Raw genomic sequence first — 16981 nt, forward strand, 5'->3', positions numbered from 1 at the left:
CCTATTCATCAGTTGATGGACATTTGGGCTCTTTCTATAATTTGGCTATTGTTGAAAGTGCTGCTATAAACATTGGGTCTTTTGTGGTTCCATTCAAATTTTAGGATTGTTTGTTCTAGTTCTGGGAAGAATGCCGGTGCAATTTTGATTGGGATTGCATTGAATGTGTAGATTGCTTTGGGTAGTATTGACATTTTAACAATGTTAGTTCTTCCAATCCATGAACATGGAATATTTTTCTATTTCTTTGTGCCTTCTTCAATTTCTTTCATGAGTTTTCTATAGTTTTCAGCATACAGATCTTTTACATCTTCGGTTAGATTTATTCCTAGGTATTTTATGGTTCTTGGTGCAATTGTAAATGGGATCGATTTCTTGATTTCTCTTTCTGTTGCTTCATTATTGGTGTATAGAACTACAAACAATTTCTGTACATTGATTTTTTTTATCCAGCAACTTTGCTGAATTCATGCGTCAGTTCTAGCAGCTTTTTGGTGGAGTCTTTCAGGTTTTCCATTTAGAGCATCATGTCATCTGCGAAAAGTAAAGTTTGACTTCTTTGCCAATTTGGATGCTTTTATTTCATTTGTTGTCTGATTGCTGAGGCTAGGACTTCCAGCAATATGTTAAACAACAGTGGTGAGAGTGGACATCCCTGTCGTGTTCCTGATCTCAGGGGGCGAGCTCTCAGTTTTTCCCCATTGAGGATGATATTAGTTGTAGCTTTTCATATATTGCTCTTATGATGTTTAAGCATGTTCCCTCTATCCTGACTTTCTTGAGGGTTTAATTAAGAAGGGATGCTGTATTTTGCCCAATGCTTTTTTTTGCATCTATTAACAGGATCATATGGCTCTTATCCTTTCTCCTAGTAATATGATGCATTGCACTGATTGATTCGCAAATATTGACCAGCCCTGCAGCCCAGGAATGAATCCCACTTGATCATGGTGAATAATTCTTTTAATATACAGTGGATTGCCTTATGCTAGTATCTTGTTGGGAATTTTTGCATCCATGTTCATCGGGGATATTGGCCTATAATTCTCCTTTTTAGTGGGATCTCTGTCTGGTTTGGGAACCAAAGTAATGCTGGCTTCATAGAATGAGTCTGGAAGTTGTCCTTCCATTTCTATTTTTTGAAACCGCTTGAGAAGGATAGGTATTAACTCTACTTTAAATGTCTGGTAGAATTCCCCTGGGAAGCCATCTGGTCCAGGACTCTTATTTGTTGGGAAATTTTTGATAATTGATTCAATTTCTTCACTGGTTATGGGTCTGTTCAAAATTTCTATGTCTTTCCATTTGAGATTTGGTAGTGTGTGGGTGTCTAGGAATTTGTCTATTTCTTCCAGATTGTCCAGTTTGTTGGCATATAATTTTTCATAGTATTTTTAAATTTTTTTTGTATTTCTGTGGTGTTGGTTGTGATCTCTCCTCTTTCATTGATGATTTTATCTATTTGGGCTCTCTCTCTTTTCTTTTTGAGAAATCTGGCTAGGCGTTTATCAATTTTGTTTATTTTTTCAAAACAAACAGCTCTTAGGGGCGCCTGGGTGGCGCAGTCGGTTAAGCGTCTGACTTCAGCCAGGTCACGATCTCGCGGTCCGTGAGTTCGAGCCCCGCCTTGGGCTCTGGGCTGATGGCTCAGAGCCTGGAGCCTGTTTCTGATTCTGTGTCTCCCTCTCTCTCTGCCCCTCCCCCGTTCATGCTCTGTCTCTCTCTGTCCCAAAAAAATAAATAAACGTTAAAAACAAATTAAAAAAAAAACAAACAGCTCTTAGATTCATTGATCTGTCCTATTTTTTTTAGATTTTATATTATTTATTTCTGCTCTAATCTTTATTATATCTCTTCTTCTGCTGACTTTGGGCTTTCTTTGCTGTTCTGCTTCTAGTTCCTTTAGGTGTGTGGTTAGGTTTTGTTTTTGGGATTTTTCTTGTTTCTTGAGGTAGGCCTGGATTACAGTGTATTTTCCTATTCAGACTGCCTTTGCTGCATCCCAAAGGGTTTGGACTGTCATGTTTTCATTTTCAGTTGCTTCCATATATTCTTCAATTTCTTCTTTAATTTCCTGGTTGACCCATTCATTCTTTAGTAGTATGTTCTTTAACCTCCATGCATTTGGAGGCTTTCCAAATTTTTTTGTAGTTGATTTCAAGTTTCATAGTGTTGTGATCTGAAAATATGCATGGTATGATCTCAATTCTTTTATATTTATTGAGGGCTTTTTTTTGACTCAATGTGTGATCTATCTTGGAGAATGTTCCATGTGCACTTGAGAAGAATGGGTATTCTGCTGCTTTTGAATGAAAAGTTCTGAATATATCTGTCAAGTATTTCTGGTCCAGTGTATCATTCAGGGCCATTGTTTCTTCATTGATTTTCTGCCTAGATGATCTGTCCATTGTTGTAAGTGAAGTATTAAAATCCCTGAAATTACTGTATTCTTTTTTTTTCAGTATATGAAACTTATTGTCAAATTGGTTTCCATACAACACCCAGTGCTCATCCCAAAAGGTGCCCTCCTCAATACCCATCACCCACCCTCCCCTCCCTCCCATCTCCCATCAACCCTCAGTTTGTTCTCAGTTTTTAACAGTCTCTTATGCTTTGGCTCTCTCCTATTCTAACATCTTTTTGAAATTACTGTATTCTTATCAATAAGATTTGCTTATGTTTGTGATTACTTGATTTATATATTTGGGTGTTTCAAGTTGGGGGGCCTAAACATTTATAATTGTTAGCTTTTCTTGATGGATAGACCTTGTAATTATGATATAATGCCCTTCTTCATCTCTTGTTATAGACTTTAGTTTAAAATCTAGTTTGTCTGATATAAGTATGGCTACTCCAGCTTTCTTTTGATTTCCAGTAGCATGATAGATGGTTCTCCATCCCCTCACTTTCAATCTGAAGGTGTCCTCAGGTCTAAAATGAGTCTCTTGTAAACTGCATATAGATGGATCATGTTTTTTTTTTACCCATTCTGATACTGAATGTCTTTGGATTGGAGCATTTAGTCCATTTACATTCAGAGTTATTGAAAGATATGGATTTAGTGTCATTGTGTTATCTCTAGGTTTCATGCTTGTGGTGATGTCTCTGGTCCTTTGTAGTCCTTGCAGCATTCTACTCACAGAGTCCCCCTTAGGATCTCTTGTAGGGCTGGTTTAGTGCCCATGAACGCCTTCAGTTTTCATTTGTCTGGGAAAACTTATATCTTTTACTATTCTGAATGACACCCTTGCTGGTTAAAGGAATCTTGGTTGTACATCTTTTGTATTCAGCACATTGATTATTTCTTGCCACTCCCTTCTGGCCTACCAAGTTTCAGTAGACAGGTCTGCTACTACCCTTATGCATCTATCCTTGTAGGTTAAGGCTTGTTTGTCCCTAGCTGCTTTCAGAATTCTCTCTTAATCTTTGTATTTTGTCAGTTTCACTATGCTATGCCATGGTGAAGACCTATTCTTACTGAATATGAAGGCAGTTCTCTGTGCCTCCTGGATTTGGATGTCTGCTTCCTTCTCCAGATTAGGAATGTTCTCAGCTATAATTTATTCAAGGAAACCTTCTGCTCTTTTCTCTCTCTCTTATTCTTCTGGAACTCCTATGATACAGATATGATTACATTTAACTGAATCACTTAGTTCTCTAATTCTCCCCTTGTGGTCCAGTATTTTCTTATCTCTCTTTCTCAGCTTCGTCATTTTCCATAATTTTATCTTCTATTTCACCTATTCTCCTCTCTGCTTCCTCTATGCTTGCTGTAACTCAATCTAGTTTATTTTGCACCTCACTTACAACATTTCTTCATTCATCATGACTTACTTATTTGTTCCTTGATAGGAACAATTAAACATTGTAGCCTTATATTTCAAAATTTACTATATTCACTCACATATTTTCTGTAAACTTAAAAATATTTTGCCCAGTTCTAACAAAATGCCATGGAATTTTTTATTTTGACAGCATTAAAACTATATATTTATTGGGGCACCTGTGGTTCAGTCAGTTAAGTGTCTGACTCAATCTAGGTTTAGGTCATGATCTCACCATTAATGAGACTGATCTCTACATCCGGCTCTGCATTGACAGTGAGGAGCCTGCTTGGGATTATCTCCCTCACTCGCTCTCTACCCTTCCCCTGCTCACTTGCATGTGCTTGCAGCTTGCTCTTTTTCTCTCTGTCTGTCTCAAAATAAATAAATTAAAAAAAAAAAACTAAAAATTTATTTAGGTAGAACAGATTATCAGAAATATTAAATTCATATTTCCCAAATTGTATACTTTTCTTTAAATTATTTTATAATTCTTTTCCTCTACTATGCACACACAAATGCATGTATATGATTTTTCTAATTTCTTTATCTCACTAAAAGGCAGTCAATTTCCTTAGGAAATTATTCAAAACTTTTCAACAATTATATTGGTTATTTTTACACCATTTTTCTTTAGGGAGCTTGTTGTGAAAAATATATTATTGTATTAATTGTTTTTTTCTTTTTGAGCTTTTACTTTTGTTTCAAAATCTAAAAAAATTTTAAAAACTCAACATTTTTTGTTCATTTTATTTTAAACAATAAAATATCATTAAATATAGATTTTCAGATGGCTTAACTTTACAAAAATTATACAGTTATATGAATAAATTGATTTTATCCTTTTCTTGATAAGGTTATAAATATTAATTGCCTTATGATATCATAACATATATATGCCTGTGTATTTGATGAATCACAACACAAATGACTTTCATATGTAGGGCCCAGATTCCTATATTAATTGCAGTTATTTTTGTAGACCAAAATATCTAATGTTGTTATTTATGTTTTAGGTTAGTGGGATGGTTTGGCCATGAACTCAGCACCAGATTTAAGATGGATAACAGTAAGTGTATTCAGTTTCACTTCACAAGTCATTTTATTTTACCTTTATTTCAATTTTCATCTGTCTTTGTATGGCATGTAATATACATGCCTCATGGAGAGTGCACTTTGAAAATGCCACTGAGAATTCTTAAAATAAGAAATGACATTTCCAGAGTGTAAGACTAAGTGTTTGTAGATTTTAGCATCATTTTGAGTCTATCCCTCTGTAGGGAAGTAAGTGGAAATGAGCTGTAATGTATAGGATTCATATCTCATCAATATTGAGTACCCAGAACATCAGGAAGTGAGAGCAGGAAAGAATTTTTGGCTTGTAGTCAGGCCCAGAGAGACTTGGATGTCAATTCTACTTTGCTGCTTAATAATTTTGTGATGCTGCACAAATTATAACTTCTTGGGATTTTTTTGTTTTTTGTTTTATTTTCCTTCTTGCATATCTAATGTGAATAATAATATCCAATTCAGGGGTTGGTTTGAGGGTAAGACAAGTTCAAAGCTGTAAACCAAGCAGCACATAGTAGTGCTATTTAATAAATGTTCACTTTATGTCTCTCTTTTTCCAATTTTTCTTCCTTCTGTGGCTTTTGCCACACACGAAACAATGGCAGTTGAACCCCAGCAGGTAGAAATGAAATTTCAACACGTGCAGGGTTCTCCCAAACTGCCCTGCTTCTTTTTCCTGAGTGACTCCCGTCTTCAATCATGTGGGATACAGAAAGCTTCATAAGCGTTTTGAGAGTCTTCAGTTCAACTTGATCCTTCAGACTACTACTAACCTGAGTTACTATTTTAAATATATTCATATTTGCAAAAACCAAGATGCAAAAGATCAAGATGGGCTCTTCCAGTCAAATCAAGAAACGTGCATTGTATCTTGGCTGCTGGAATAGTTAGCTCTGTTATGTCTGTTGCCTACACTCTTTGTGTTGGCTTTTCTTATCTGTAAATGGGAGAATTGGACTAGATCGAGAGTGGGGAAAGTTTCTCTGTGAAGGGCCAGAGAGGAGACATTTTAAGTTTTGGGGGCTATACTGTCTCTGTGGCAAATGTTCAGTTCTGCCATTGTAGTGCTAAAGCAGTCATAGACATACATAAATGAATGAATGTGGCTACATGTTCCAATGAAACTTTATTTACAAAAACAAGTCAAGGGCCACATTTGGTCCTCAGTACATAGCTTGTTGAGCCCTGGATTAGATGCATCTCTAAAGACCTAGAATATTCTAATGCTCTTTTAGTCAGTTTTAGCTTTAATTTGATCTCCAACGAGCAGTCTTAACGCTATTGGACTTAACTTGCTACTATTCAATCTAATTGATTCTAATTAGGATAATACCTGCTATTAAATTACCTTTTAAATGTATCATACTTAGGCAGATCATTTTTTTAAAAGCCTTTTTATTATTATTTTTTTTTCCCTAGGAGAAGCCACTTGACCTAATAATACTAGTGCTAGAAGTCACCTTCATAGGTCATTTAATTTATATTCCTGCCTTTGGATGACATTACAATTACAAACTATTAAAATTTTGATTTTTTTCCTCTCACTGATACGGTTTCATAGTAGAAAAGCAAAGCATGGGGCAGGTTAAGGAATGCTGGCTTGGGAGTGTGGAAGGACAGAGAATGAGGTACAGAAAATCTTCTTTAAGAGGTCATTTTTATATCTCTAAGGGCTCTAGTATTTGGTAGGCTGCTAAGAAAGTGGGGCAGGGGAGAGAGACATTGCAAGTGAAGGGGAAATATGCCAGTATTCTAGGTCCACAGAGTTTCTCTTAAATATCTCAGAAATCTTAGAAATAAAAGTTTTTAAATCTTATTCTTCTCTCTACTATAGTGTCATAAAAAATCCATGAAGGACACTTTTCAAGGTACATTCTATAAAAATGACATGATGTTAATTTTTCAGAACTGCAATTAATCCCTGGGGTTAGTGGATTTCGAATTTCAAATCCTCCCATTTTGTTGGTCTGTTCCTTACATGCTAGTTTAGAGGTAAGTGAACTATGCTTTACCCTTCTCATATCTTTACCTTTTTCTTTACCTGACTGTGACATGTTGTAGGACCTTCTCTGCTAAAGAGCAAGATTAATGTTCATTATGTATAAACAATGGTCAAAAGCTGGTATTCTCCTTTAGGACAATGACTCTGTGCTAACTGACATCTCTTATCTATGTGTCCAGCCCCAGCACTGTGCTTGGTACATAATAAATGTTGTTGGCACTTAATAAATGTTAATTGGAACTGATTTGGGGATACATATTTTTAGTTCCTCTTAGAATTTGTGTGACCTTAAAGAATTTGCTTAATCTTCTCTTGGTGTCTCTGTGACAAAATAAGCACGCAATATTTAGTTCTTGATTATTTCACTCATTCAACATTTACTTATTAGGAAAGTATTATGTGCCAGATATTGTTGTGATTACTGGAGACGCTGTTTCTTCTGGTTCTGTGAGTCAACGAACTCACCAAGTGCCATATGATAGAACTATAGGAAGACATACTTTAAGGAAAAAAATACAAATAATCCGAGTAAACCAAAGAATGAGAAAGGTTGTCTCATAAGTTAAATGGATTTCTTTTTTTTTACTGGAGTGTTTATTCCATCATAACTTGTATAATCTCTCTACTGTTAGTAGCTCAATATATATTTTTTAGTAAATGAATGTTTTTAGTTAAAATAACATTAGTTTCACCCTAAATAATAATATCCAAAGAATCAATTTGGTTTCCAATATTTATATCTACCTTTCCATCTATTTATATAGATATATAGATACCTACCTTGTCCTTTTATATCTATATTATATTCATATCCATATCAATATAGCTTAATTATTTGATATTAATTAATTTCAGAATGAGACTAACTTGGGACACCTGGGTGGTTCAGTTGATTAAGCATCTGACTTTGGCTCATCTGATCTCACAGCTGGTTCTTTTGAACCCCGTGTAGGCCTTTGGCTGACAGATCAGTGCCTGGAGCCTGCTACGGATTCTGTGTCTCCCTCTCTCTGCCTCTCCCCTGCTTATGCTCTGTCTGTGTCTCTCTCTCTAAAAAATAAATAAAACATTTTAAAAAATTAAATAAAAAGAATGAGACTAAATTTATTTAAGGAAATATATATTGTAAATAATTATATCCTATATAATTAATAATAACATCAATACACATATTAAGTAAATATACTTATATACATACATTAAAGTAAAATATATTTTAGCTAAATGTGTTTTTTTTCTAACAGAGATTTTAAATATATAGGTATTCAAAAAAGAATTTGACTTATTAAATTTAAAGTCTTTTAAAATCATCTGGTTTTTGATATTTTATGAAATTCTATTGTGGAGTGTTCCAGGATGAATGACTAGATAAAGACTTCCAAAATCTCTAAACCTAAATTTTAGGATTCTGCGAACACATATAGCAGTTTCTCACTTTGGCCACTGGATGGCAATGTAAAGCACTTTTTTTTTTAATAGAATTTCACCACTGATAGTGGTAATCAACTCATTTCACTTCATCTCAATTTAAAGACCATCTACTCAATGTGGCCACTAGATGGAGCTTGTGTTGTTTTCACTTTTTGGCAGATTTTTTTTTTTTTTAAAACTGAAAATAGACCCAGTAACAAGATTTTTCAGCCAGTGGGAAAAAAAGTTTTTAAAAATTTTTGGGGGTGAGGAGGGATAGAATCTGCTTAGCAAGTCAGATAATGGTATTTGAATTATTTTTATAATATCTATTCAGAGAAAACTTCTGTTAAACGTTTTAAAATGATACACAGTTTTTCTCACTTTGCAAGTTTGTCTCAGGGAGAAGGTGAGTTACCATAGGAAAAGCACCGAGGTGTACCTTAGGAAGAACTGGTACTTGACGTTTTGTCCTCTGATTTTCCTTACCTTTGCAAATGAGTTCTCAGCCAGATCTGGAAATTTTCTTTTAGACACTCTAACTTTGGTATGTTTTCGCAGTGGGTGGTGTCAAGTACTTACCCCTTCTGCCATGAAAAAGAAGTCACATTCTCAATTTTCCTGCCACTAGTCCCCTAGGCTAGGCTTGAATGATAAAAAGCTTGGAAGTATTTATCACCGTATTACGCTGTATTGTAGCCACCTAGACAAGGTTTTTATTTTCAGCTGGAATCTGAAGATTGATTGAGTTTTTTTTTTTCTTTATCATCTAAACAAATAACAAAAGGATCCCAAAGGCCACAAGAGTGGATATGTACTTCTCTTACCGCTTAAGTATTTTTCTGGAGCCTCTTAGAAGTATCTTAAGTAAATGGTGCTTGGTGGCTCAGTTGGTTAAAGTGTCTGATCTTGATTTCAGCTCAGGTCATGATCTCAGGTTGGTGGGATGGAGCCCAGTGCCAGGCTCTGCACTGTCAGCCTGGAGCCTGCTTGGGATTTTTTCTCTCCCTCTCTCTCTGCCCCTCCCCTGCTCATGCTCTCTCTGTTGCTCAAAATAAATAAATAAAAACTAAAAAAGAAAAAAGAAAGAAATACTGTACTTAAGCTATTCACTGCTAAGCCTACATTCTAACCAAAATTATCATTAGGTAAGCAAAAGTTGTGTTGAAGAAAGTGTTGAAATTTTTCCTCCCCATCATAAATTGCAAAATTCTGAAGTTACAAAACAATGCATGTCATTCTTCTTATTCTTTACCTAACTGTTAAAATGTTCTACTCCCTCGATGCCAAGTGGGTAAGCATCGGTGTAGCAATCATATTGCTACTGTGCTTAAGTTATTGCATTGAAAGAGATAGGTGATTGAAAAAGTTTGAATCAATGAGAGAAATATGCATGAATCACAGTGCCTGTCTTTGTTGTAGCTACTTCTCTTTCAAAAAATATTCTGCATAGTCAAATACCAATTAGAGGAGAGATTCTAAACTTAAGAATCAGTGTACATGGATGGATATGATCTCAGTTTTGCAACACAGTGATTTTTTACAAGTATTAATATGGTTTTGTTTATAATGACATGTGCCTCCAGTTGATTGATAACATGAAAAATAGCACCTTGTAATCAATTTCAAACTGTCCTTTGTTTATATTAGTGGCTCTTAATCATTTGTATTATATATTTATATGGTACAAATGCATATGGTAAAATATGGTACAAATTTTACATATAAAAATATGTGGATCAATAGAAACTAAGGTAGGAACCAGGAGGCATACACTCTATCCCTCACTGAGGCACCAAGTATGACCTTAGACAGGTGACAACTTTCTCTTTACTATATATATACTCTTGAGTTCATTTGTCTCATTTTTAAGATGAAGATGTTTAGACCAGAGTATTTCAGAAGTCTCCTCAATCTTTTCAATAGCTAGCTTGAAATTAAAAATACATCTATTTTATTTTGTAGGGTCATACTTGCATGCAATGATAAGTAGACAATTTTTAGAACATTTCAGTATATGAATTTATAATGAAGTAAATAGCTCCAAAATACAAAATTAGAGTGTTCAATTAAAATACACATCAAGTAGGGCACGTGGGTGGCTCAATCACTTAAGCGTTCAACTTTGGCTCAGGTCATGATCTCACATTTCATGAGTTTGAGCCCCACGTTGGGCTCTGTGCTGATAGTTCAGAGCCTGGAGCCTGTTTCAGATTCTGTGTCTCCCTATCTCTCCGCCCCTCCCTCCCTCATGTGCATACAGGTTCTCTCTCTCTCTACCTCTCTCTCTCCCTCTCAAAAAATGAATAAACATTAAAAAAATTTTAAATACAAATCAAATAAGAAGAAATGTACTATGTGTTTCCTCAGAAAGTTATTAGGCAGCCAATTTTAAGAACTGAAGAGAAAAAAATGCAACAATTGAAAATGTCATGCTATACTTCTTTTTCCGGTTTAAACTTATCTAACTTATCTAGCTTTGTATTCTTTTTGCTCAGTAAGAAAAATAACCCGAGTAGTTGAAACTCTGCCAAGAATTGTTATAAGCTGAATATTTTTAACCTACAGTTTTCATTTTTTTATTTAAAAAAATCGTCCTTTCTCAATACTGAAAGCATAGAAATAATGAGAAGCTAAAAAGAAAAGAAGATATTTATTCTATTCTCCAGTTAACTCCTATTATCCCCTCTTAATATTTTTATGTGATGCCTCAAAAGAGACCTTTACACCCTCTGACAGGATTTTAAGAGTGCCTAACCATGCAGCTGCCCTTACTGTGGTTTAATGATGGAAAATGGTTTCATATTTTAAAGTTATTTCATTATCAAAGAGTAACAGTATGTCAAAATTGAAACCGTCATAAAAAAATTTAACTTTAGTTTCTAGTTATCAGAGAAATCTGCAAGAACAAAATCTCCTTAAAAAAAAACAATAAAGTTAAATAATATTCCCCCAAGTCTTACTAACCTATAAACACAAATGAAATATCATTAAAGGTAGTACTTCGCACATTGCTCTTACCTGTCTCTTATGGGGCTTATAGTAGAACCAGAAAGTTTTTCAGAATTATTTATAAATGAAATTTACCTTGAATTACTATTAATGTCCAAAGAGAAGATTGGAAAAATTTCTCTCCTATTCTTTTATTCCTATCCTGGCAACCAAACCACATGTGGGTGGTGCCTTGCCTGTCCCTGCTCCTGCCCTTTACGAGATTTGGTTCTAGACCCAGGCCCTCTTGATCCAAACAGGCTTCTGTCTTCTGAAGAATGTCTTCTGAAACAGACACCAAACCCTACTTGTAGCAAACTCTCTTCCATAGTCTGCAACATCTGGCTGCAGAGAGACAGATACCATTCTATCCTGTTTCTCTTCTTTTCCTTGGGTACTGTTACCATCAATACAACTCCCTTGGTCTCCTTCAGCCAAATCCATACCTTTCATGCAATATAGGTCATTTGCCCAAATGGTTTGAGTTCTATTAGAATGCCTGCTCACACATGCCACATGTATATACCAAAATAACTATTTTCACAAGCTTCATAAAGTCTAGATGTCACTGAGTGACCCTATCTTAGCTCTGTGGCATAACATGATACAGAAAAGGGATATTAAGTGACATGCCAGTGCATCACGCTCTGTTTGCAGTTCATTCAGTTCTTATATGTAGGATATATTTTTAAACTCTACTTGACCTTAAAAGATAAGCTAGAAAAGCCTGTCTGTTCTGACCTCTAATGTTCCAATACCAGTTATTGTGTGCACTTGTCACTCATCTTAATATGAAACTTCAGGCAGCAAATGGCAGTATTTTCACACCAGTGCTAGAGTTTAGCAGGGGAAAAAAATGATGAAAGAAGGAAAGATAGAAAGGAAGAGAGAGGGAGGAAAAGAGAGACAGAAAGACACACAGAGAGAGAAGCAAACCTAACTGCCTCAGTACTAACATATGTATTATCTAACAGAAAAAAAATGGTTTCATCATAATCAATTGGGACATGTTTTCACTAGTTTTTAGTGGTGAAAGCCCAAATATATATGTTCATTGAATAACTATGGTTTCATGGTTTGTTTCCCTGACTGACAAAACTTAACTTTATTATTTAACTGTTTGTTTGCTTACTGTTATGCTGGGGAGATTTAGGAATGAGTAAAAACAATTATAAATAATGTTGATAACACTTCCTTCCATATATACACGGGTGTTTAACTCTTATTATACTTTGGTGTAGACCAAAATACTTTGTATCAGAATCAAAAAAAAAAGTCTTCTTGATTATGATTGTGTAAAATGGCTTTGGGAAAAGGTTTGACTTTCATTATCTTTAAATGCATTTATTAAGGTATGTTTTACTTGTACTAATTATACTGAGCTAATGTAAAGTAACTGTATAGGAACACTATAGTACCTTACTTTTCCTTCTTCTTTAGCAAGTATTGTTTAAATGACATTTATACAGTTTTTCTGTCACAGAAACCTTTCCATTTGGCTTTTAACGGCCAAGCATTTAACAGAGGATATGTTTTTACAAAGGATAGTCTAAAACGGGATGTTTTTGGAAAGGTCAAAAGTGCGCATTTCCTTTTTTTTTTTTCAGTTAATTTTTGCTTCTTTGCAGATCAACAAGACACTGTTAATCTGATTGTTTCTCATTCTGTAGATCTTTAAGCAAGCGACTATGAAAGCATTGAGGAGAAAATCTGTTTTGCTAACTGGTTATCTGGAATACATGATCAAGCATTACTGTAACAAAGATAAAGCAGATACCAAGAGACCATTTGTGAACATAATTACTCCATCCTGCATAGAGGATCGTGGCTGCCAGCTAACACTAACCTTTTCTATTCCAATAAAATATGTATTCCAAGAACTAGAAAAACGAGGAGTGGTTGTAAGTATACCTCTTGCTTTGCTACCAGGTTTTCTCTCTGGGTGGCACGTTGGGGTTCTTTGGTTAATTCACTGTTGCATGTTATTTCATGAGTCAGTTTGAGAGGATAGATTATGTGTCAGCTAAGCATGTGTCACTGTGTTAATTGAAGGGCATAGAGATCTGTCATTTCTGATAAAAGGGATAAAAGGGAAGAAACCACAAATTTTGGATGAGGAACCAGCCTTCCATAATTTATTCATTCTTTTTATTACAGTTTGAGCAGGAAAAAAAAATGGTTTCATCATAATCAATCAGGACATGTTTTCCCTAGTTTTTAGTAGTGAAAGCCCAAATCATATATGTTCGTTGAATAACTAGAATTACAGAACATAATATGGTGGAAGAGGAGGAAAAAAATCAGTCTTATTTAGTTGTTTGATTGAGCCAAGTCATTTTCAAACCTGTCATTTTAGTAAGAAGAGAGCTGTAAACACATCTCAGGGATGTTAACATTGTGTGAAATATCTTTTTTTTTGAAACGCTTGGACCTAAGTGGTCATTCTATTCTCTTGAAGAAAATAAATGTTAATAGGGTGATTTCAGGAAAAATGGTGGTCGTGTATCTATTTCCAGTAACCATGTAATTTAGGAATTGCTCCACTCATGTCGTCCTCTCTCTCTCTCTCTTTTTTTTTTTAAAAAAGAGCATGAGTTGGGGCAGAGGGAGAGAGAGAATTTTAAGCAAGCTCCATGCTCAACATGGAGCCTAGCCTGATGCAGGGTTTGATACCATGACCCTGGGATCATGACTTGAGCTGAAATCAAGAGTCAGACACTCAACTGACTGAGAAACCCAGGTGTCCTGGTCCACAAACTCTTGAGGAGAGGTTATCTCAGATTCCAGAGGCACAAATCCATATGTTAGTGTTCCAAGTCAATTTCTACCATTTGTAAGCTGTGTGCTCCTGGAAAGTTTGCTCACATCTACTGGCTTGAGTTTTCTCATCTGGATTTTGGGTGCAAATTACTTGTCTCCAAAATTTGTTATGGGATTAAATAGTCCAGCACAAATAAACAATTTATTGTATTGTCTAACCCATAGTGAGGGTTTCTTAAATATTAATAATAGTGATCTTCAGGCTAGACCAAATTATCTGGGTCCATTTCATGACATTTCAGGGATACAGCCAATTCTTTACCTGTGAGATTAAGGATTAGAGGATTATGTAAATATAATTGACTAAAACTCTCTAGGTGTCAAAGAGGTTATCATTCATTTCTTTTTTTCATTTTTATTTATGTATTTTTGATTTTAAAGAGAAAGTGAGAGAGAGCACAAGTGGGGGAGGGAGGCAGGGGGTGGTGGGAATTGAATGTTAAGCAGGGTCCATGCTCAGCAGGGAGCACAATGAGGGGCTCAATCCCAAAACCCTAGGATCGTGACCTGAGCCAAAATCAAGAGTCAGATGCTCAACTGACTGAGCCGCCTAGCACCCCATTTTATTTATCTACTTTTATTTTTAAGGTTCTCATTTATTCTTTTATTTTTTTTTTTATTTTTTAAGTTTTTTATTTATTTTGAGAGAGAGTGAGAGCACAAGGGGAAAGGGCAGAGAGGAGAAACAGAATCCTAAGAGCCTGCGCAGAGCCCAATGTGGGGCTGGAACTCACGAACCGTGAGATCATGACCCAAGCCAAGATCAAGAGTAGGACACTTAGCCGACTGTGCCACCCAAGTGCCCCTAAAGTTCCCATTCATGTAAATGTGCTCAAGGGTTCCAGGCTCTTAGAGTCTCCCCACAGATAAATTGCATACATGACTTACTGGATGCTTCAAGAGGATGAATGCTGAAGGAATGCACTTTGGTGGGATCCTCATGATTTTCACTTATATTTTAACTATTATTAAGAGGACAGTTCAAATAACACAGAAACATTGTATTTTACTAAAATTAACAAAAGGCTTATATATTAAGTTTTAGGGAAATTGGCATGATTGCTTTATGCAGTTTTATCTTGAATGTAGATTTTCATTATGTGAAAAGTGCTAACATTCCTGTGGCTTTATTTTCTCCACCACAGTGTGACAAACGGGATCCAGATGGCATCCGAGTGGCTCCAGTTCCTCTCTACAACTCTTTTCATGATGTTTATAAGTTTATCAATCTACTTGCTTCTGCACTTGACTCTGCAGAAACCAAAAATACCAGTGTTCTCTAGAACAACTTAAGTAGTACTAAGAGCTACTATATTTTATTATTTTTGTTCTTATTTTAATAATTGGAAATTTTTTCAAAACCAATTGCACATAACTGGCAATGAATCATTTAGTTTACAGAAAGATCTGATATATTTTCTCTAAATGTCTGGGGTTCTGAGGTATCCACATGTCTGTTCAATTTCTCCATGTGTGGTGGATCAAAGTTTTCATTGGTCCAAGTATTATGTATACAGTCTTAGCTAGCTGTCACATTTCATGGTCAGTGAATGTTTTATGCTGATTTAATTTATAATTTGACTGACAACTTCATAATATATGTGCAATTTTTTGTGTCAATTTTAGAAATGTCGCTTTAGTTTTAATTTACCAAAGAGGTTCTTATAGTCATTGTAATTTCGCAGTCTGATATATGTATGATTTTGCAGTATTCCATCCAACTCTAATCTAAAGAACAGAAAATACATTTTCTAGGGTAGTAGCTTTCAAATATTTTGACCACAGTCCACACTAAGAAATATGTTTAATATCAGATACCAGTATTTATATGTGTTTATGTCTTATTTTATTGATTCTAATATACAAACTTTTATCATATTTCAACATCTGTGAAAGAAGAATTTTTTCAATTTTCAACCAATGATTCTTACATTGCTACTGACCACTCTTTCATGTTACCATCCTTGACATTAGCACGCTTCTCACAATTAATAGATAGCATCTTAGATATGATATTTTTTAATGGTATATATACCAAAAGCAAAAGTTTCATAAATCATTAGTGCTCTGCTATTTATTATTCATTTTATCTCATCACATCAAATTCTGGTTGAAACTCATTGAACCTATTTGCCCACCGACTCTTGGATCCTAATTCATTTTTCAAGGTTGTCCCTTTTTTTAATGTTATCACTATTGCTTTTTTGTTTGTTTGTTTTAATGGGAACCTCTCTTAATAGAAGGCTATTTTTTAAAGAGTTTATTTATTTATTTTGAGAGAAAGAGATAGACAGTGTGAGTGGAGGAGGGGCAGAGAGAGCGAGCAAGGGAGAGACTCCCAAGCAGGCTCCACACTGTCAGCTCAGCTCCTGATGTGGGGATCGATCTCCCAAACAAGGAGATCATGACCTGAGCCAAAATCAAGAGTCAGGACACTTAATGGACCAAGCCACCCAGGTCAACCCTCCACCCCCCATAGAAAATGTTACTCTGTCTCTGAAACAGTGAAATAAATCACCCCAAGATATTGGCAGTTGAGAATTAGAATTAGCAAATGAGAGCTTCATCTCTCAACCTCTAACCCAAATCTATGGCCCTTTCTTTCCTCCAGGAAAACTACAGTTACACTCAGCCCTGTTGGACTTCCCTGGTTTTCAGTTGTTGATACTGCAACCACTACTCATGAATTGGCAAAACAGTCTACATTTATATACACGGGCAGCAAGAAAGAGTGACTGCAATGTAATCATTGTCCCTGATGAACAAATTTGAATGGAAATAACTTACACAACCGCTAGAGTTAAATAAAAAGATGCAGGACAGACACCAATGCCAGCAACTATTGATATTTATTGAATAGTCA

General features: G+C 35.3%; 1 protein-coding gene across 1 annotated transcript in view; it reads left to right on the forward strand.

The window, feature by feature from the left end:
- Positions 1-16002, forward strand: part of KYNU (kynureninase) — a 114592-nt gene extending 98590 nt beyond the window's left edge. Inside the window, exons 12-15 of the mRNA XM_040474973.1 lie at positions 4841-4893; positions 6802-6887; positions 12969-13199; positions 15264-16002. Of these exons, the coding sequence (XP_040330907.1) occupies positions 4841-4893; positions 6802-6887; positions 12969-13199; positions 15264-15401 (508 nt within the window). The 3' untranslated portion in view covers positions 15402-16002. The remainder of the gene's footprint in view (positions 1-4840; positions 4894-6801; positions 6888-12968; positions 13200-15263) is intronic.
- Positions 16003-16981: the final 979 nt, after the last annotated feature.

The sequence above is a fragment of the Herpailurus yagouaroundi genome, unplaced genomic scaffold, assembly GCF_014898765.1.
Source record: "Herpailurus yagouaroundi ecotype Mexico unplaced genomic scaffold, PumYag 140, whole genome shotgun sequence".
NCBI lineage: Eukaryota > Metazoa > Chordata > Mammalia > Carnivora > Felidae > Herpailurus > Herpailurus yagouaroundi.